Consider the following 23,287-nt stretch of genomic DNA (forward strand, 5'->3'; position numbering starts at 1 on the left):
CAGTCGTTAGGGCCAATTGCCTGCCCCTCTTCCGTGGTTACGTCAGAGCCCGGGTGTCTCTGGAGAAGGAGCACGCGGAGTCCACCAACACCCTTGAGCTGTTCAGGGAGAGGTGGGCACCGCAGGGAGTGGAGTGTATTATTTCCCCCTCCAACTCTATTTTGATTTAATCCCTGCCCTCCTCTTCATTGTTTCATCACGCAGCATTGCCCTCTAAAAAGGGCATTGCTTGTCACTGGCCACATGGGTATTTTCTTTCTTCCTGGCGGTGAAAATGGAATAAAGATTTGTCTACTTGTGTCTTTCACTGTGTCCCACACCTGCACACTCACAACACGGGTGCAGGGGAAAATATAAGCACCACCATAGCTAAGCGGTAGTGTGGGAAAAAAGAAAAAAAAAGCAACAAGGAACAGAATTCCTTTCTTGTAATTAGGAAAGCAAAAACTGTTCGACGAGCATTTATATTCACAAAGGTTGCTGTGTCAGAAGATTTCCATTTGTAAGAAAGACTCTGGATATTTGGAAAATACAGTAAAATGATCACTGGTGAAAGAGTGATTTAAAAGATAACAAAAACCTTCACTAAAAATCTGATTCCTCCGCCCACTTTTCATAAAATAGTTACAGCACAGAAGGGAGCTATTTGACTCACCTCATCTAAGGCATCTCCCTGTAACAGCAACTCGTTTATTTCCACTTTCCAACTCTTTTTTTATTTAAAATTTACTCATGGGACATGAGCATTGCTTTGGCAAACATTTATTACCACTAAGGTGGTGGTGAACTGCTTTTTTGAACTGCTGCAGACCACATGTTGTAGTTTGACTTACAATGATATTAGAGGAGGAAATCCAGCATTTTGACCCAGTGACAAAGGACAAACAACAATACATTTCCAAATCAGGACAGTGAACGGCTTGGAGGGGAGAGCTTGCAGATGGTGGTGTACCCATGTGTCTACTGCCCTTAGCCTTCTAGATGGCAGTGCTCATGGTTTGAAAGGTGGTGTTCTTCAGTTTTCCAGCACCACCTGAATAGAAAGGAGTATTGGAAGAGTACGGGTAGCCCCTCTACAATTTCCATTCTTACTTCCTTCCTTGGCCAACCTTTTCAATATCTCCTTATAATCTGTCAACCAATGTCTCAACTACCTCCACTTTCAGTATGAATTAACTGCACTTTCCCAAGGAACAAGATGCTAAGTACTAATCTAATACCTCAGTCAAGTGCTCTGCCTTCCTGCACAAATCCACTTTATTTATGCTAAGTGCACAACTTTTGTCTTTATAGCTATATATGTGCCAGGATAATAAACAAGGCAGGGAGAAAGACTAGCAAACTTTGCTTCATCAACCAAACCATCAGGAAACAAATGGGACGAATATGAAATTATGAGCATAGTACAGACCTGCTAACAACTAGCACTGGCGAGGTTGTGGTAGAAGCGGAAAAGCTGTGCATAAAGCTCTCTGCAAAGAATCTGATGCCTAGCATATTTGAATTCCACTACCAATCCAAACACAAGCTCTTAACTCTGTAAGCATCCCTGTGAAACAGATACGCAGCTTATAAACATGAAACCATGAAGAAATTATACTTCCATACGTATCAAGTTGTTAAATGTCCCTTTTAACCTTAGATTTATTACTTTTTCAGTTCCTTACTAATTATCTTAAAAGAATATTATTCTCAATATGACACTATCTTTCAGATCCGTTAATCAAATTTATTACTATATAAACTTTAAGTTTTGTTTGTCAGCTAAATAAATAATTTGGAAAAAGAATAAAGAAGGCATGGTTATGACTTTGTGGATGACACCAAAATTAGTGGTTATAGTAGACACTGAAAGAGGTTATCTAAAATTACAAAAAGATTTTGATCAATTGGGTCAGTGGGCTGAGGAGTGGCAGATGGAGTTTAATTTGGATAAATGCGAGGTATTACATTTTGGACCTTTACAATTAATGGCCCTGGGTAGTGTCATAGAACAGAGAACCTAGGGGTTCAGGTATATAATTCTTTGAAATTTGTTTCACAACTGGACAGAGTGGTTAAGAAGGTGTTTAGCACACTTGCCTTCATTATGTGTATAGGATTGGGGTGACATTTTAAGGTTGCATAGGACCTTCGTGAGGCCTCACATGGAGTACTGTGCGCAGTTCTAGTTGCCCTGTTACAGAGAAGATGTTATTAACAGGAAAGGGTTCAGAAATGATTAACCAGGATGCTGACCAGAATAGAGGGTTTGAGTTATAAAAATAGGTTGGAAAGGCTGGGACTTTTTTCAACGGAGCATAGGAAGTAGAGTGGTGACCTTATTTAGGTTTATAAAATCATGAGGAGCATAGATAAGATGAATAGCAAAGGTCTTTTCCCGAGGTGGGTGAGTTCAAAACTAGGGGCATATTTTTAAGGTGAAAGGAGCAAGAGTTAAAAAGAACGAGGAGCAAATTATTTTTAAATGAAGCATGGTTAGTGTACAGAATGAACTGCCAGAGGAAGTGTGGATGCAGGTACAGTTACAATGTTTACAACATTTAAATAAGTACATGAACAGGAAAGGTTTGGAGGGATACATTCCAAATGCAGGCAAGTGGGACTAATTTAGTTTGGGAACATGTTTGGCATGCACCGAAGGGTCTGTTTTCATGCTGTGTGACTCTATGATTCTATAAGTTAATTACTCCATGCTACACCAAAGCTTTCATTAACAAAGTTGCAACTTTTCCCTTTTTCAGCTATCAACCCAAAATTTAACAGAAAGCCAAGTTTTCTTAATTTAACCTATTCACAAATGTATAGGTTTTAACTTTGTTAGTCACCAAGTCGCTCAAAATGTAAACTCTTTGATGTGGTCCTGTAAGCCGAGCTGGGAATTTGTGTTGCAAACATTTCATCCCCTGTCTTGGTGACATCCTCAGTGCTTGGGAGCCTCCTGTGAAGCTCTTCTGTGTTTTCTTCAGCATTTATAGTGGCTTGTCTCTGCCGCTTCCGGTTGTCAACTGGAAGCGGCAGAGACAAGCCACTATATATGCCGAAGGAAACATCACAGGAGTGCTTCACAGGAGGCTCCCAAGCACAGAGGGTGTCACCTAGACAGGGGACGAAACGTTTGCAACACAAATTCCCAGCTCGGCGAACAGAACTACAACAACGAGCACCCGAGCTACAAATCTTCTCCCAAACTTTGAATGTAAACTCATTGCTACTTAGTCATAGTAACAGCAGATTTAAATAACTTTGCAGCTTGACAGTTTCACAGATCCTATCTCCTTTAATAATTTATATGTCTCTTATTTCTTCAAAGAAAAATCTGAAGTCATGTGCTGGGGTAAGGTCTTCAATGCACCCAAAATGGCATTTGTTTTCACTCAGCACTAAATTCTAAAGGACCCTGCTGTGCACTGGTTTCCTCAGATCGGAGGCATATCCCACAGTTCATCATCACCATTTATGTGACATCAGAAATATAATCTGTTTGAAATGGGGCAGGACTTCTGGATTCATGATCCTGGTGCAATTTTTGATAAGGTATAGAATCTGAATCCTCAGAAATGCAAACTAGAATTTTCTTTTCCCTCGTTGGGAGATCAAGCCAGTGATAATATAATAGTCACCATGAAATCAAATAAAGGAATTCAGAAGAAACGTCTTTACCTAGAGGGTGGTGAGAATGTGGAATAAAAGCAAACAATATTAATGAATTTAAGGGGAGACTTGACAAGCATGTGAAGAGGAGAAAAAATTTCGATGCTGACAAGTTGGAGAAAATGCGGATGGAGCATAAATGACAGCCTGGCTGGTTGGATCAAATGGACAACTTCTGTTCTGTAGATTTGATTTCACAGTTTATTTCCTTCCCTTTTTGATTTCTCTTTGTGCACCAGCTTGGACATTGAATTCACCCACTTTAGTACAACCTCTTACTCATTCCTCCATCTGAGTGGCTCTCAAGCCTTTAATCTCCATGTAAAGATGATGATGTACTACTAGGTCTGTCCTGTCCTTGCAATTTTATCTAATACATAACCATGTCTCCAAGGTGAAAACCTGGTGCTTACATTCAGTTCAAGTGCTGTTTGTTAACACAACACCAAGTCCCACCACACATTATAATTGCTGCTTGACTATTTGCACAACCTGCAATTATCAGAATGGGTAGCATTCTTGATGAAGGGCTTTTGCCCGAAACGTCGATTTTCCTGCTTCTCAGATGCTGCCTGACCTGCTGTGCTTTTTCAGCACCACTCTAATCTAACTCTGGTTTCCAGCATCTGCAGGTCCCCACTTTTGCCTTAGAAGGTGTATGAACTACCATAGGTTAACACGAAGTTAGGAAAGGAGCAATTGGGGTAGGTGGAGGTCTCAGTTGATGTAAATAAAGTTACAGGGAGGAGATGAGGAGTTGTGAGAATGAGATCCTAAAATTGAATGACATAAGTGGGTTGAAGCCCCAAAGAACTAAGGCAGGCCATTTCACCAGCTCACTCAGCAGCTTCTGCATCTGCTTTCAAGAGTACCCAATTGCAGAAGTGGCTGTACAATTAAAATCCTGCAGTGTGGAACACTTTTTTGCATGGAACAGATCTGAAAATCTTCAGCGAGTTTGAAAATTTCTCTACTCTATACATCTCTCTTCAGAGTGAGCAGTGCAATTCTATTGAAACTGTGTATAATTTTGAAAACCTTTATTTGACCATTAACCTTCGCTTCTCAGGAAGAAAAAAAAATCAAAATCTGCCATCCTCAAAACATTCAACAATAATTTATAACCTGAAAGAAAGTAAACCCACACTTTCACATCAAGGAGTTGATTGGATGCCCCTTACATTGCTAAAAGGATACTATCACTATTAATTACCAGATATAACAAAATGAAATATTTAGTGAACAAGTATTGTGAAAAGCATTAATTTCATAACAATTATGGTAAGATTCAGGGCAAAGTTTGTTTTGTGAAGCAAACAGTACATAACTGCCAGCAACTTGCAGAGATTAGCAATTCACAGGCAATCTCTTCCTTGTCACAAGCAGCTGGCTGGATTCAGCAAAATCTGTGGCATCATATTTAACATACCATCAAAATTTCACCTGTAAATGTACCTTAGTTTGGACAACAATAGGAAAAAAAAATCATGAGCTAGTAAATAGGAGCAAATCCATTTTTTTCACTAGATAATAACTAATTCTAGAAAAGTATAATGTTGCAAAATACAGTTACTTAGCACATAAACTTGTTAAAAAGAGAAAATAAAACAAGCAATTTTCCTATTTTGTGAGTAAAACGAGGGAATTCCTCCAGAATGTGTTTCGTATATAGTTGGTTCTAACACTCGATGTCAATTAACCTAAGCTTTGTAAAGTCTGTCATTGAACTAAACGTTTTTTCCAGTATGACGTGTAATTAACAGTCAACCAAAGCAATCAATACTTTTGAATCTTCTAGGGAACAATGACCTTTGAAGGAGCATTAGTAGCTTGGGTTACAAGTAGTATCTTTATCAAGTAGGTGGCAATCTACAAACAAAACATTCAGTGAGTCAATCCATAGTCAAAATATCATACAGTCCTCAGTCCATTTTAGTGCCATTTTTCATACTTGGAACCCCAGTTTTGCTGTTAGCTACTTATACAATATTTACAGTAGTTTCCTACTGGCGCCCAGCCACCAGAGTCAGGACATTCTGTTTTTACAAGTTATGTTTGAAAGCAACTTACTCAGACTCTTTACTGCCATCCACAGAGCTGGCTTCTTTATCCTGTCCTAGTATACTGATCCCAAGAGAGTTTAAAGCACGCAGCAGAATAGTTTCCATAGCTTCTACTGACAGCTTCTCAAGAACGATGACACGGCAGCGACTCAGTAATGCTGAATTGATCTGAAAGGAAGGGTTCTCTGTTGTCGCACCAATTAGTGTAATTGTTCCACACTCGACGTGAGGCAGCAATGTGTTCTGAGTATTGGAGAAAGAGAAAGTTGTTATCACAAAACAGACTGAAAATGTAAGTTTTTGTTTCCAATTACTTAATCCATAGTGGTAGGAAACAGCTTAAATAAAAATAATTAGGAGAAAACGTTAATTGATTCATGTGAGAACATGGCTTGCCAGCTTATGCCAAAATTATCCCCCAAAATATGTTTGAGTGAAATATTCAATTTGTATTGATTGTTTAAATGGAATGTTTTGACAGGAGATCAACATTTTTAATCCGGGTTTCAAATTAATTTTTCATAATTCAATATAAAACATGTGATTTAAAACATTTGTGTTCCCAAAGTTTCAGATAGCAAACATATGTTTACCTGTTGTGTTTTATTGAAGTGGTGAATTTCATCAAAAAATACAATTGTTCTTCTTTTGAATAGCTTTAGTTCATTTTGAGCTTGTTTTACAACTTCTCGAATCACATCCGTGGCTGCATTCGTAGCAGAAAGACTTACGAATCTTGAACTGTTCTGTTTCTTACTGTTGCTTGCTAAAACGTGGGCTAATGATGTCTGAAAAAAAAGTTCATTTTTAAAAAAAAACACAGTACTATTCTGGTCCTTCTAAAAAAAAATTAAGCAGGACTTTTGCATTTATCAGATATACATAATTAAATCCATATTTCTGTAATCAATGTGCTGACATTAATGGGCTGGCATGCAGGTGGTGTGGTGCAGGAAACCCAACAAGGCTGAAGATGTTGAAACCCTCCAAAACATAACAACTGGGCCTTATTTAAATAAAATATTGCAGTTTCCATCCCGACGGATTAAAACCCGGGCCTCATTCCTGATGAAGGACTTTTGCCGAAAGGTCAATTCTCCTGCTCCTCGTGTTGTCCCGTTTCCCCTCCTCAGTGGAAGCAAAACACTCAGAGACACAGTATAGTTTTACCTCCATCATCTTTATTCCGGGCCCTGGAGGGAGAGAGAACAATTGCCCATGTGCACAGAGACATAAGTTCTCGGTCTTCTCTCGAACAGCAATTTCTTAATGAATTATAATGTCATTTTACATGGAGGAGTGTCCAGATAAGGCAACATACATATTAATTTGGTTACCATTATAATCAGCAAATGTCAACAGTAAAGATTAAGCCTTCTGCTGTTACACAATGAATGTTCTTAACGGTGTTAAATGGCTTCACATAATGGATACTTTCCCCCTTGTTAACCGACTTTACATACTAAATTCTTCCAATATTGTTAAATGGCTCTACATAATGAATGCTTTTCCACCTTGTTAACCAGTGACCCTTGCCTCCAGCACACCATTGTTAACTGCAAGTTCTTATCTCATCTGAGTCATGCTCAGCTGAATCACATTTCAGAAAACTCAAAACTTAACTCTTTCCTTACCTGTTCATACCATATACACTTTCACACTCAGATGCTGCCTAACCTGCTGTGCTTTTCCAGTACCACACTCTCGACTCTAATCTCCAGCATCTGCAGGCCTCACTTTTGCCTAGATTCAAAGTCATGTTGACAAGTGTGGGCATGAACAAACAGTAACAGGCATGATTTGGACATGGGTTTTGCTGATCGAGGGAACAATCTGGTTTGGGGAGGCCCAGCATTTCTTTGAGAAATTAGGATGCGTATTCATGTCTCTGAGGAAAAGGAGAAAAAAATTTGATCTTCTCCTCCACTTCTGGCAGGTTTTGGCTGACGACTCAAATCAATACCAGTTGACATCATTAGCCTCATTTTCCCTAAAATAGCACTCTCTCCATCTAGGTTCTGGTCTGTGTCCCGTTCACCTTCTCAAAACAGGTTAGTATGGTGGGATCAATGATGTAACTGACATTGTAATTGTACCTCTGAGTCTCAATCTGTGCTATACAATTCTACATAGTCTGAAAGGACACAGAGGAATTCTGATTCAGGGTTTGTCTGGCTCGATAGAAGTTTTCTCCAATTTTATAAAGTAAGGAACTTCAGGTGAGAAAGATTAGAATGATGTCAGTAGATAAAATGTATTGTGGAAATTTGTAATCCTCTCCTGCAAATAGCTGTTGAAACCAGGTCAAATAAGTATTTCTAAACTGAGATTAATGACTAGATTTTTAGAGTGCAAGGTTTATAGGACAAAGGTAGGTATCACAATAGCACAGCACAGAAGGAGACTATTTGGGCAACTGAATCAGGGGGCTCATTCAAACTTAATTGATGTTGTTATTTTGTCATCCCACTTCCTACTGTGCTAGCTCTCGAAGAGGTACCCAGTTAGCTCCAATCTGATGCTGGGACTAAAGGTACCAATCATCCACTTGATTGAATATACTCAAGGACTGAAATGATCTATTTTTGTTCTCATGATGGATTACTGAGTCCATCACTGAACTGAGTATAGCTTCTAACACTATGTCCTACCACCTAAAATCTTAACTGAAAGAAAAATCTCCACTTGAGTGTGGGTTTCAACATCCAACGAATTAAAAGGAAAAGTGTTTTATGTGGGACTATCGACAAAACATACAAGATACTAACTGCAGTGGGAAGATAGGGGGGTGGGGGGGGAAAGAACAGGTAACAGAAATAGTCACAGCCTGTTTAACTTTTCTGAGATAGCATTTTTAAAGGAAGTATATAGAATATCATGTTTTTAAAATAAGAAACAACCAGAGCGAAATTGCAATCAGGTCCATCACTGACCAAGTATGGAGCTTATCAGCATCATGAACATAAGAGAATACCAAAAGCCATTACAGGAAGCCTTCATTATTTTCAATACAGTTTTTGACTTAGTACACAGGAATTCAAGTTAGTTGTTCCTAAATCTGGTGCTTCAGATAAACTGGCTCATTTCTTTAACTCATATGCAAGGATGTAACCAGTTATCTGCACAGGAGGAATGTAAAGTACAGTTAGTGTGCTCTGCCAAACTGAATCACTAGTTCAACAATGAAGCATCAGCCTTGATCTGATTTGCGACCAAGGGTCTTGATTTTGCAGTATTCTATTGGTGATCTCTGACTACATCTTGGCAAACAGAGTAGATAAAACATCGTATTCTAAAAGATGAGGCCAATTCATTGGGCCCCAATCTAAAGTAGTGCATTTTTGTGTTTCAAACCTTCAAACTTTTACCACCGTGAACAACAAAACCATAGACATGGTTGACAATTTAAACTACTTTCAGAGTTTAATAGTCAGCGTAGGCACCTCTGATGGAGGCAAACATCAATGCACAGAATCCTACATCTATTACACAATTTCTCAACAAGACAACAAGGAAGTCAAGTACTAAAATAGCAATCAAGCTCAAATAATCTTGGTATCCTGTCACGGAAGAACAAACACTATATAACGAATTGAGATGCCTTTGACTATTGGCAGATCCCATAAACACAATTAAGAATCTGTTGTTACAATACAAGATTGTTGAACGGTGTAGACTACAATGCACCAAATCAGATGAGAACTCAGTTGAAGAAAGTCCAGCGACAAGCACTTTAGTGAAAGTTCTTTTCAGGTGTGACAATCAAGAACCATTTGGATCTACAAATCATGTAGGACTTTTAATGATGACATCACTACAGATAACAATGAAGGCTGAAAAAGTCATTCGTGCAACACTACACTGCAGTAGCAACTCCAAGATTTAGAGTCTGAAGAAAACTTTGAATGGCAAATTGTGTATAACAAGCCTTGCTGGCAACATATTGCAGTTGTAAAGGGGTATAAATCAGATTCTCCACAGTACGGAAACAGGCCCTTCTGCGCAACAAGTCCAGACCGACCCTCTGAGGAGTAATCCACCCAGACCCATTCCCCATATTTACCCCTGATTAATGCACCTAACACAATGGGCAATCTAGTATGGCCAATTCACCTGACCTGCACATCTTCAATTTGTGGGAGGAAACCCATGCAGACACGAGGAACATGTGCAAACTCCATACAGTCAGTCACTCAAGGCGGGAATTGAACCCAGGTTCCTGGCGCTGAGATAGCACTGCTAACCACTGAGCCACTGTGCCACCCCCCCACACCCCCAAGCTTTTGAAATGTAATGTTTTACTGGTAAATAAACAAGCTGTAACCAAAGACACTATCACCAAATGCTACATATTTCCACGGTTTAATATCAATAGCACGAATAATCATTTAGGTACAAGTGGCAGGCACTGGGACTAATTATGTGGAAAGCATGAACATAGATCAATTCTAGACAGTAAAGTACAATAAAACAGTGAGACTATAGTCATTTCTAGAGTTCTCTAAAATAAATCTTTGCCGGACTTAGAACGTTACAGAGTAGTACAGGCCCTTCGGCCCTCAATGTTGTGCCAACCTATGAAATTAATCTGATGCCCACTTAACTTACACCGTTCCATTATTATCAATATGTATGTCCAATGCCCATTTAAAATGTCCTTAACATCAGCGAGTTGCAGGCAGGACGTTCCACGCCCCTATTACTGAGTAAAGCAACTACCCCTGATATCTGTCCTAAATCTATCACCTCTCAATTTAAAGCTATATCCCCTCATGTTAGCCTTCACCATCTGAGGAAAAAGGCACTCACTGACCACTCTATCTAACCCTCTGATTATCTTATGCGTCTCGATTAAGTCACCTCTTAACCTTCTTCTTTCCAACAAAAACAGCCTCAATTCCCTCAGCCTTTCCTCGTAAGACCTTCCTTCCATACCAGGCAACATCCTAGTAAGTCTCCTCTGAAGCCTTTCCAAAGCTTCCATATCCTTCTTATAATGTAGTGGACCAGAACTGTATGCAATACTCCAGGTGCAGCCTTCCAGTCTCTTGTACAACTGAAGCATGACCTTGTGGCTCCAAAACTCAATCACCCTACCAATAAATGCCAACACACCATATGCCTTCTTAACAACCCTATCAACCTGGGTGGCAACCTACAGGGATTTATGCACCAGGACACAGAGATCTCTCTGTTCATCTACACTGTCAAGAATTTCACCATTTGCCCAGTACTCTGCATTCCTGTTACTTCTTCTGAAATGAACTACCTCACACCTTTCCACATTAAACTCCACTTGTCACTTCTCAGTCCAGCTCTGCATCTTATCTATGTCCCTCTGTAACCCATAACATCCTTTGGCACTATCCACAACTCTGCCTACATTAGTGTCATCCACAAATTTACTAACCCATGCACACATCCAGATCATTTATAAAAATGACAAACAGCAGTGGCCCCAAAACAGATATTTGCAGCACACCACTGGTAACGGAGCTCCAGGATGAACATTTCCCATCAACCACCAGCCTCTCTTCTTTCAGCTAGCCAATTTCTGATCCAAACTGCTACATCACCTTCAATCCCGAAGCTCGGTATTTTGTGTAATAGCCTACCATGTGGAACCTTATAAAATACCTTACTGAAACCTTACCGAAGTCCAAAAACACCACATCAACCACTTTACTGTCATCCATCTGTTTTGTCACCTTCTCGAAGAACTCAATAAGGTTAGTGAGGCACGACTTACCCTTCACAAAACCGGGTTGACTATCCCTAATTAAATTATTTCTTTCCAGAAGATTATAAATCCTATCTCTTATAACCTTACCCACAACCAAAGTAAGGCTCACTGGTCTATAATTACCAGGGTTGTCCCAACTCCCCTTCTTAAACAAGAGAGCAACATTTGCTATCCTCCAGTCTTCTGGCACTACTCCTGTCAACAATGATGGCATAAAGATCAAAGCCAAAGGCTCTGAAATCTCCTCCCTGGCTTCCCAGAGAATCCAAGGATAAATCCCATCCGGCCCACAGGTCTTATGTAGTTTCAGATTTTCCAAAATTGCTAAAACCTCCACTTTGTCAACCCGCAATCCCATCTAATCTAGTAGCCTGTATCTCTGTACTCTCACTAACATTGCCCTTTTCCAATGTGAATACTGATGAAAAGCATTCATTAAGTGCTTCCCCTATGTCTTCAGATTCCACACATAACTTTCCACTACTACCTTTGATTGGACATAATCTTATTCTAGTCATTTTTTTTTGTGATATACCTATAGAAAGCCTTAGGGTTTTCCTTGATCATATCTACCAACATGAGCCTCCTGGCTCTTCTTAGCCCTCCCTTTAGATCTTTCCTGGCTAATTTATAATTCTCAAGCCCCCTAACTGAGCCTTCACACCTAATCCTCATTTAAGCCTTCTTCTTCCTCTTGAGAAGAGCTTCAACTTCTTTAGTTAACCACAGCTGCCTATCTCGACAACTACCTCCCTGTCTGATAGGTGTATACTTATCAAGAACTCACAGCAGCTGTTCCTTGAATAAGCTCCACATTTCAAGTGTGTCCCTCCCCTGCAGTTTCCTTCCCCATTCTATGCATCCTAAATCTTGCCTAGTTGCATCATAATTGCCTTTCCCCCAGTTATACCCCTTTCCATGGAGTACATATCTATCCTTGCCCATTGCATTTGTAAACATGACCGAATTGTGGTCACTATCGCCAATGTGTTCACCTACCTCCAAATCTAACACCTGGCCAGGTTCATTCCCCAGTACCAAATCCAATATGGCTTCACCCCTTGTTGGCCTATCTACATACTGTGTCGGAAAACAGTCCTGCACACATTGAACAAAAACTGACCCATCTAAACTACTTGAACCGTAGTATTCCCAGTCAATATTGGGGAAGCTAAAGTCCCTCATAACAACTACTCTGTTACTCTCGCTCCTGTTCAGAACCATCTTTGCTATGCTTTCTTCTACATTCTTGGAACAATTTGGAGGCCTATAGAAAACACCCAACTGGGTGACGTCTCCTTTCCTGTTTCTAACCCCAGCCCAAACTACCTCAATGGAGCAGTCCTCAAACGATATCTCAGCTGCTGTAATACTACCCTTGATTATCAATGCCAAACCCCCTCCGCTTTTACCATCTTCACTGTTCTTACTGAAACATCTAAATCCTAGAATCTGCAACAACCATTCCTGTCCCTCCTCTAGCTATGTCTCTGAAATGGCCACAACATCAAATTCCAGGTACCAACCCATGCTGTAAGTTCACCCACCTTATTCCAGATGCTCCTGGTATTGAAGTACACACATTCAAACCAACATCCTGATTGCCTGTGCCCTCTCACGACTTTGTAAGTCTATCCCTGACCTCACTACCCTCAACCTCCTATACACTTATATTTAAAAAAAAGAATATTTACAATTTAACAATAATTTTGAAATACGTGAAGGAATCTGAAGACTTCTGTATTCTTTGCTGGCAGAAGTGGATTAAGCCTATGTAGTTTAACAAAGTACATAAATCCATCATAGACAACCATTAAAATGATAAAAATAAGCCACATGAAACACAATATTACTGCAAGGCCAGGGTGTCATATTTTGATCACATTCCATCAAAGACCCATAAAACCTGGCTAAGTAAAAGACCAAACTTAAAAGATTGACTGTAAGTACATTTAAAATATTCCTCAAATCATTTGTGCTTAATACATTAAATACAGACACATCAATATTTCAGGATGGAAATTTTATATACAGAAAGAAAAACCAAGCTTCATTATAACTGTTAGACAAATTGCAAAATTAGATTTCTACTTCAGTCACTACAAGGTTTCCTGCAGTAATTTATATTGTTGATTTTAGTAGACAGGACCTATCACCTTGGTCCATTTTATTATTTCAGTTTTGACATCTACTACCACCTTCAGTATCTGGATGACATCGTGCACTCGCTAAATTCCTCTACACTTTTTACATAAACTTTACAGCATCCAACTCAATTGGTACAAGCCAGTGTTAATCCACACACAAGCTGCCTCCCACCTTATCTTATCTATCCCCATCAAGATATACATCCATTCCTTTATCCTTCATCTATTTATCTAGCTTTGCCTTAATAGAAAGTTCCAGATTCCACGTAATAGAAAGTTCCAGATTCTAATTATTCAATCAGTGAAAAAAATTCCCTCTAATTTCTTTTTGGGTTTATTGGTAGCTACCTTTCTACGTATGGCCTCTTTTTGAATTCACCGAGAAGCAGAAACATTTTGTCTCTCTCTCTCTCCACTCAATCCCCAAAATTTTAAAGACTTATCATGCTATTTTTCAGCTAAGGTTGGCATTAAATCTATTCCCAGAAGTTTCTTCTCATGACTTGGCAACATGCTACAGCCAAAACACACATCCTTATGATCAGAGCCTTCCTACTCCAACTGGGAAAATAAAGACTCACTTCATTAGCCAACTGGATGATGCTGGACAGTCAGGCAAACCACGTTTTTCCTCCCACCACCATTTTCAATACTTTTTTATATCAGATAAAAAAGAAACCTTCAAAGAAAATAACAAAAAAAATCTTATTATCATCACTTGGATTTTTTCTGATTTGTACATCAGTATCCCTCAGTCTCACTGTGCATCTACCCCGTTTGACCATATTTTTCAAGGATTGCATTCTCTCTTTACGCCCATATAAAACACTGAACCAGCTCATGTCAATCTAATTTGAAATTAATTTGTCATTTATAAATTTATTCTGCAACGATCATATTCAAGAAAAGCATGATTCCTCCATCATAAAAGGGACAATTCAGACCTGGTATTATGAGCTTTGAGTGGCAACATAGCTGGGGCTTTAGTGGAATGGGCAAAAGAGTGATGTGAAATATTTCCATAGAATGGTACTGACTCACTTAACAAACTTTACTTTTGAAACAAAAATAATTAGCCAACAACTATCTAAAATAATATTATGTAAATACACAAATGGAAGCTGTATCAGTTGTATGCTGCACTGATTACTTACATGGTCTAATGTGGGCAGCACGGTGGCATAGTGGTTAGCACTGCTGTCTCACAACGCCAGAGAACTGGGTTCAATTCCCGCCTCAGGCAACTGTCTGTGTGGAGTTTCCACATTCTCCCCGTGTCTGCCCGGGTTTCCTCCGGGTGCACTGGTTTCATCCTACAGTCCAAAGATGTGCAGGTTAGGTGAATTGGCCATGCTAAATTGCCCGTAGTGTTAGGTGAAGGGGTAAATGTAGGGGAATGGGTCTGGGTGGGTTGCTCTTCGGAGGATTGGTGTGGACTAGTTGGGCCGAAGGGCCTGTTTCCACATTGTAAGTCATCTAATCACAGAAACTAGTTACGAGGGCTCTTGTAATCAGTGGAAGTGTCCCTATGTCTGAACCAGGAAGATGAAGAATACAGAGAATGTTTCTAACCTCAGGATGTTTCAAAATGCTTTTACAGCCACAAATGACTTACTTTAAAAAATGTGGTTACAGTTATACTGTAGGCAAATGCACGAAATGCGTTCTCACAAACAGCGATAATCAGGCAATGAAATGAGAATCGATGTATTGTCCAGATGAACTGTCGTTAGTGTGCATGGAATAATAAAATCAAAAATGTGTAAACTTAATCTGTGCTTATTTATGATTGTCCATTTTACAATACAGGTAAATCACAAGCCTTAGAGAAATTTGACACATAGACAAAAAGAACTATTTAAAGTCTAGGTGTTTTGTTAGAGCGCAGACTGATATGAGACAGCGAGACAGGGCGACGCAGCAAAGAAAATCAGAGAGACAATGAGAGAAGAGATCGGTCTGAGGCTGGTGCATTGAGAAAAGAGCAAGTCAAACAGCCAAGGAGGGTATGAGCAAGGCTGACAATAAGGTAGGACTTATAAATTAAGATGCATTCATTTCAATGCAAAGCACTGACAAGTAAGGTAGATGAACTCAAGGGCATGGTTGGGAACATGGGACTAGGATATCATGATGATTATAGAAACATAGCTCAGTGATGGACAGGACTGGCAGCTTGATTTTCCAGGGTATAGATGCTATAGGAAGGGTGGAAAGAGAGGAGGGAGGGTGATGTTCTTGGCTGGAATAATATTACAGCTGTACTTATTCTGCAGAGTATGTCTAGTGAAGTTATTTGGGTGGAACTGAGAAATAAGAAAGGGATGGTCACCTTATTGGGAATGTACTACAAATCCCCCAATAGTCAGCTGGAAATTGAGAAACATATTTGTAAGGAGATCTCAAGTTACCTTTAAGAATAATGGGTCTGCAATTGTAGGGGATCTTAACTTTCCAAACATAGATTGGGGAGTGCAATAGTATTAAGGGCCTGAAATGGACAGGAATTTTTTTAAGTGTGTACAAATTTTCTGATTCGGTATGTGGATGTACGTACTAGTGAAGGAGCAAAAATTGACCTTCGCTTGGGAAATAATGTAAGGGGTCAGTGAACATAATTCTATTAGTTTTAAAATAGTGATGGAAAAGGATAGACCTGATCGAAAAGCTAAAGTTCTAACTTGGAAGAAGGACAACTTTGTCAGAATTAGGCAAGAAATTTCAAAAGTTGATTGAGAGAGGATATTTGAAAGTAAAGAGATGCCTGGAAAGTTGGAAGCCTTTAAAAATGAGAAAACAAGAGCCCAGAAACTGTATGTTCCTGTTAGTGTGAAAGACAAAGCTGGTAGGTGTAGGGAATGCTGGACAACTAAAGAAATTGAGAATCTGGTCAAGAAAAGGAAGGAAGCATGTGTTAGGCATATACAGCAGGGATCGAGCCAATCCCTAGAAGAGTATATAAGGGCAGCAGGAGTATATTTAAGAGGGAAATCAAGACTGCAAAAAGGGGACAGGAGGTAGTTTGGCAAGTAGGGTTAAGGAGAATCCAAAAAGATTTTAGAAATGCATTAAGGACAAAAAAAAGAGTAACTGGGAAGAGAATAGTGCCCCCTTGAATATCTGCAAGGCCACCTATGTGAGAAACCACAGGAGCTGGGGAATATACTAAATGAGCAAGAGTGTAGTCTTGGAAAAGCACAGCAGGTCAGGCAGCATCCGAGGAGCAGGAGAATCGACATTTTGGGCATAAGCTCTTCATCAGGAATGAAGGGCTTATACCCAAAACATTGATTCTCCTGCTCCTCAGATGCTGCCTGACCTGCTGTGCTTTTCCTGCACCACGCTCGCAACTCTGATCTCCAGTATCTGCAGTCTTCACTTTCTACCAATATACTAAATTAGTATTTCACATCATTGTTTACTGTGAAGAATGATATGGAAGCTAGAGAACTTGGGTAAATAAATAGTGATACTCTGAAAAAGTGTTCGTATTACAGAGGAAGAGATGCTGCAAGTCTTAAAAAGTTTAAAGTGGATAAAACCGTGGGACCTGATCAGGTGCACCCCAGAACTTTGTGGGAAGCTAGGGAAGTGATTGTTGGGTCCCTTGCTGAGATATTTGTATCGCTGATAGCCACAGTGCCAGAAATCTGGATGGTGGCTAATGTGATGCCATTATTTAAGAAACGTGATCAGGAAAGGTCAGGGAAATATAGACTGGTAAGCCTGACATCAATGGTGAGTAAGTTGTTGGAGGAGATTCTGAGGGACAGGATGTACATGTATTTGGAAAGGCAACAACTGATTACGGACAAAAAGTAAGGACTACAGATGCTGGAGAATCAGAGTCAAAAAGTGTTGCTCTGGAAAAGCACAGCAGGTCAGGCAATGTTCGAGGAACAGGAGAGTCAATGTTTCAGGCATAAGTCCTTCATTCTTGATTAGGATAGTTAACATAGCTTTGCATGTAGGAAATCATGTCTCACTAACTTGAGTGAATTTTTTGAAATGACGAAGATGATTGATGAAGGCAGAGCTGTGAACATTGTCTATATGGACTTCAGTAAGGCGTTTGATAAATTTCTGCATAGTAGACTGGTTAACATGGTTAGATCACATGGAATACATGGAAAACTATCAATTTGGATAGAAAATTGGCTTGAAGGTAGAAGACAGAGGGTGATGGTGGAGGGTTGCTTTTCAGACTGGAGGCCTGTTACCAGCGGTGTGCCACAAGGATCAGTGCTGGGTCCACTACTTTTTATCATTTATATAAATGAGTTGGATATGAATATAAGAGACATGGTGAGCAATTTTGCAGATAACACTAAAATTGGTGGTGCAGTGAACAGTAAGAAGGTTACCTCAGAATACAACGGGATCTTCATCAGGTGGGGAAATGTGAGGTGCTGCATTTTGGAAAGGCAAATCAGAGCAGGACTTATACATTTAATGGTATGGTCCTGAGAAGTGTTGCCAAACAAAGAGACCTTGGAGTGCAGGTTCATAATTCCTTGAAAGTAGAGTTGCAAGTAGATAGGATGGTGAAGGAGGAGTTTGGCACGAATGCTTTTATTGGTCAGTGCATTGAGTATAGGAGTTTGGAGGTCATGTTGCAGTTGTACAGGACATTGGTTAGGCTACATTTGGATTATTGCATTCAATTCTCATCTCCCTGCTATGGGAAAGATGTGAAACTTGAAAGGGTTCAGAAAAGATTTACAAGGATGTTGCCAGGATTGGAGGGTTTGGGTTATAGAAAGAGGATAAATAGGCTGGGGCTATTTCCCCTGGAGTGTCATAGGCTGAGGGGTGACTTATAGAAGTTTTTAAAATCATGAAGGGCATGGATAGGGTTAATAGCCAAGGTCTTTTCCCCAGGGTAGTGGAGTCCAAAACTAGAGGGCATAGGTTTAAAGTGAGAGGAGAAAGATTTAAAAGGGACCCAAGGGACAACTTTTTCATGCAGAGAGTGGTGTGTCTATGGAAATGAGCTGCCAGAGGGAGTGATGGAGGCTGTTATAATTACAACATTTAAAAGGTATTTGGATGGATACATGAATAGGAATAATTTAGTGGTATGGACTAAATGCTGGCAAAAAGGTACTAGTTTAAATCAGGATATCTGTTTGGTATGGATGAGTTGGACCAAAGAGTCTGTTGCTGTGTTCTATGACTCAAAATCATGTTGCCATTGAGTTGTGCATGTGTATTTAAAGTATTTCCTTTAACATTCAACGCTGAAATAGATAGACTTTTAATCAATATGGGAATCAAATGTTATGAGGAAAAGCATGAAAGTGGAGTTGGGGATTACTAGATCAACTATGATCTCACTGAATAGTGGAGCAAAATTAATGGGACAATTGGACAGCTGTAGCTCCTATGCCTTATAGTCATTCAGTTCAAATATTTCAAACTGCTAGATTGCTGGAAGTGTGGGATTCATGGAGCATCTTGGACCTTAGTAGGCAGTGGAATCAACAGATTATTCTCCTTAATCAATATAATTTAAAAGATTAAGCAGAATTTTCAGCAGAGGAGGGCAGAATTGGAATGGATGTCTTAGAGTCAAATTTGGTACAAAGTAAAGAGTGGGAAGTAAAATGTTGGATTGAGAAAGAAATAGCACATTGGAAGAAATAAAACAAACTTAAAAACATCTTTAAGAATAATTTATACATGCAGGGATGACTCTCCAGTTGAAATTGTTCCCTTTCTCAGTTGAGGAAATCGATTGGCATTGTATTAACACATGATTTAAGGTGTGTTTTACCTATTCAGCCAAACACCAACTTGTTTGCGGAGACTGTAATATGGAAATCCAGCAAATATAAAAACATCAGGTAGCTTGACAGCATGTTGCAAGTCAACCAGCTCGATGTGATGACTTGCGACGTATCGCTTCTTTGCTCAAACCCACTGACCACAATCGATAACAGTGCTAAACTCAAAATTCTTCTGTGGCAAGATTGAGCTCATTTCATAATTCTGCAAACAGAGAGATGCAACCTCTGATTCTCTGATTCTGACTTGGACACATTCAAGTGAACCAAAAGTAGGCAAAAATGCTGGGATACTCCTGTTACAAAGTGAAACAAGACACTTGTACTGTGGGGAATAAAGTACATCCACAAGGTTTACCCTATCATACTTAATTATTGTGAAGAAGAAAAGGTGACATTTTGTTGGTTTGCAACCTGCATTCATCAGGACAATTCACAAGAAATACAAATTTAAAGGATAACAATGTTGGTTTCCCCTTACATTAGTATTTCTTGTGAATTGTCCTTATAAGGGTAAAAATGAACTTTCAATAAAATGTGTCATCTTTCAGCCATAGTGAAATATAGTGCCAAACGTACTTACTTTGCCACATCCCGGTGGGCCCCACAATATGATGGACGGAATCTCATGTGATTCCAACAGAGTCCTCAGCAGAGTATTTTCACCCAAAACCTTATTCTGCCCAATAAGTTCGGCCAGGACAGTGGGCCTCATGATCTCCGCCAGGGGTTTCGCCTCCAGCTGCTGCAGCAGCGACACAGTCGCCCCTTGGGGACTGGGGGTCGAGGCGGCGGTCGCTGGGGTCTGCCTGGGCAGCGAGGCGCCGCACCTGCTCTTGCCATCGTTAACGGTCGAGCTCGCAGCTGCCTCGCGCTCGCCCTGCCCGGGCAGCGTTCCATCGCCGCGCGCTAGGCCCGGCGGGGCTCTGGCTGCAGCGTCGCGCCCGCTCTGCAGGAGAGACGTTTCATCGCCGCACGCAGCTCCTGGGGACAGGCGCGGCCTCTTGCTGCCCGGTTCCCCATCACTCTCGCCGTCGCCTTTCCTCACACCCAGACAGTGGTCCAGGTGAGCGTTGATCCTGAAACTCTGCATCTGCTGCGAGCAGACAGGGCAGTGCACTATTGACGTCCTATCCCCCTGCATCTGCGCCATTTCTTCGCCCTAAACATTGGTCCGAACGTATACTTCCTTCCTATTCCTCCACCCCTTTTGTTTTCACGATGGAAGGACCTACATCCTGAGCTTATGGATATGCTTCTTTCATCCCTCCCCTCTATGCGCTCCTTGATTTTTTGCTCCGAATATTAACTTTGGACATGGCAAAGTCATAAGGAACTCGAAACATTAACTCACCTTTCCCCCCTCCCCCGCAGTTGCTGCTCAACCTGCTGAGTTTCTCCTGCATTTTCTGTGTTTGTTTCAGATTTCAGGTACTCACAGTATTTTGCTTTTAATGCCTACAGATGAGTTGATCTGACCTCACTACATTCTACAGTTACGACCAAGACATTTGAGATGTACATCGCATTGCTTGATCACAGCCTGTTGTGGATATTTTCTAATCAACCTGTTTAGAGACGTTGTAACACAGCTGTGGAAAAGATGGGATTTTAACCCAGGTTTTCCAACTCAGTGGAAGGGACATAACTGCATGTTGTAAGAATATTCAGTGCTGGGGACGTTTGCAGACAGATTTGTCAGTCAATAAGTACATGGCAAACTCTTTGATAAAACTGAGCAATTGGAAAATCAGAAATGGACTTTGAATTCAAGTTCCATAAGAAATAGGAAAAGGAGTAAGCCATTCAGTTACTTGAGCTTGCACCGCCATTTAGTAGAATCATGGCTGATCCAGTATTCTTCTTGTCCACTTTCCTACATTTTCCCTGAAACTATTGATTCCTGTACTGATAAGAATATAATCTATCATAGCCATAAATATGCACAAAGACAGCATATGGCTGTCGATGGAAAGGAGTTCCAAAGATGCTCAAGCCTCTGAGAGAAGAAATTCCTCATCTCAGTCTTAAATTTATGTCCCTTTATTCTGAGATTATGGCCTCTGATTCTAGACTCTCCCAAAAGGGGAAACATCCTCTCAGCATTTACCCTGTCGAGCCCTTAAGAATCCCATATGTTTCAATAAGATCACCTCTCATTCTTATAAACTCCATTGAGAAAAGTCTCAAACTGTTTAATCTTTGCTCAATGCTTCCATACCAGGAATTATCCTAGTGATTTATGAACTGCTCCCAATGAAACAGTATCTTTCCTTTAAATAAGGGGACCAAAACTATTCACAGTACTCCAGACGTGGTCTCACCAGCACCTTGTATATCTATAATAAGACTTGCCTACTCTAAGGCTCCAACCCCCTTGAAATAAGGGCCAACTTTACATTAGTCTTCCTGATAATCTGCTACATCTGTATGTTAATTTACTGTGTTTCATGCACAAGTAACCCCATGTCCCTTTGTGTTACAGCTTCTTGCTGTTTTTCTTCATTTGAATAATACCCAGTTCATTTGCTCTCTGTCCCAAAATGAACAACTTCACATTTTGCTACATTATACTCCATTTGCCATCTTTTTGGCCACTTACTTAACCTATCAATATCTGTCGGCAAACTATTCATTTTCCTCTCGCAATCTGCCTTTCCACCTATTTTTGTCTGCAAATTTAGCTATAGTGCATTCACCATGATACCATAAGATGTAGGAGCAGGTTTAGGCCATTCAGCCCACCAACTCGGCTCTGCCATTCAACCTTGGCTGATAGGTTTCTCAACCCCACTTTTTCTGTCTCCTTCCTGTAATCCTTGATCCCATTACTAATCAAGAACCCATCTATCTCAGTCTTAAATACACTCAATAACTTGGCACTCACAGCCCGCTGCAACAATGAGTTCAACAGAGTTACCACCACTGGCTGAAGAAATTCCTTCACATCTTGGTTCTAAAGGGCCATCTCTTCACTCTGAGGCTGTGTCCATGGGTCCTAGTCTCTCCTAATAGAGGAAACATCTTCTCCATACCCTTGTATCCAGGCTTCTCAGTATCCTGTAATTTTCAATCAGATCACCCTCATCTTTCTAAATTCCATCAAGTACAGACCAAGATTCCTTATAATAGGCCCTTCATCCCCAGGATCATTCTTGTAAACCTCTTCTGAACTTTAGAAGAATGAGGGGAAATCAAATTGAGGTATTCAAGATGATAAAATAGAAATGCAGCAGATGCTTCCTCTTGTGGGGCATTCTAGGACAAGAGGTCTTAGGGTACTGGGTAGCAAATTTAAAACAGAGTTGAGGAGAATCTACTTCCACCAAAGGGTTGCGAATCTGTAGAGTTTGCTCCCCCCAAAGTGCAGTGGATGTAAATTTAGGGAGGAGTTAGACAGATTTTTAATTGGTAATGGGTTGGAGGGTTCTGGGGAGAAGGCAGGAAAATGGGGTGAGGAGCATATCAGCCATGATTGAATGGTGGAGCAGACTCGATGGGATGAATGGCCTAATATCGCTCATACATCTTATGAACTTATGACCCAAGTTTCTCACTCTTGAACTGCCTATTAAATTCTATAATTCAGGGCTTCCTAGAGGCTGTTTTACTCTGAGAACATTTATGAAATCTGTCTCATTACCAAATCCAAGATGGCATGCTCTCTGGTTGACTTCATGGCATATTTCTCTAGGACATTATCCTTAATGTACTCTCTGAATTTGTTGTCATAGTCACCCTTTCCAATTGATTAGTCCCATCAACAGGAAGATTAAAGTTATCCATAATTGTTAAGTGGAGAAATGGCAGATGGATTTTAATCTGGACAAGTGTGAGATGATGCATTTTGGGAAGTCAAATGCACAAAAGTGTTTAGTAAATGGCAGGACCTTA

At 40.2% G+C, this 23,287-nt stretch overlaps 2 protein-coding genes across 5 annotated transcripts in view; one reads left to right on the forward strand and one right to left on the reverse strand.

The window, feature by feature from the left end:
• The window catches only part of wrnip1 (WRN helicase interacting protein 1), a 62,852-nt gene extending 42,138 nt beyond the window's left edge, over positions 1–20,714 (reverse strand). The window contains exons 1-3 of one of the 4 annotated variants that reach the window (XR_011955015.1): positions 19,977–20,712; positions 6,311–6,505; positions 5,725–5,960 (exon numbers count right to left, since the gene is read on the reverse strand). Coding sequence is in view for 3 of the 4 variants with exons in the window: in XM_072560521.1 (XP_072416622.1) it covers positions 5,725–5,960; positions 6,311–6,505; positions 19,977–20,546 (1,001 nt within the window). In the remaining variant the exon portion in view is untranslated. Of the gene's footprint in view, positions 1–5,724; positions 5,961–6,310; positions 6,506–19,976 lie in introns of all 4 variants that reach the window. The other 3 variants (XM_072560521.1, XM_072560520.1, XM_072560522.1) reach the window with 3 other exon arrangements.
• The window catches only part of LOC140464909 (uncharacterized), a 188,261-nt gene continuing 170,895 nt past the window's right edge, over positions 5,922–23,287 (forward strand). Inside the window, exon 1 of the mRNA XM_072560518.1 lies at positions 5,922–6,009. The gene's annotated coding sequence lies outside the window, so the exon portion shown is untranslated. The remainder of the gene's footprint in view (positions 6,010–23,287) is intronic.

The sequence above is a fragment of the Chiloscyllium punctatum genome, chromosome 41 (genome assembly GCF_047496795.1).
Source record: "Chiloscyllium punctatum isolate Juve2018m chromosome 41, sChiPun1.3, whole genome shotgun sequence".
Taxonomy (NCBI): domain Eukaryota; kingdom Metazoa; phylum Chordata; class Chondrichthyes; order Orectolobiformes; family Hemiscylliidae; genus Chiloscyllium; species Chiloscyllium punctatum.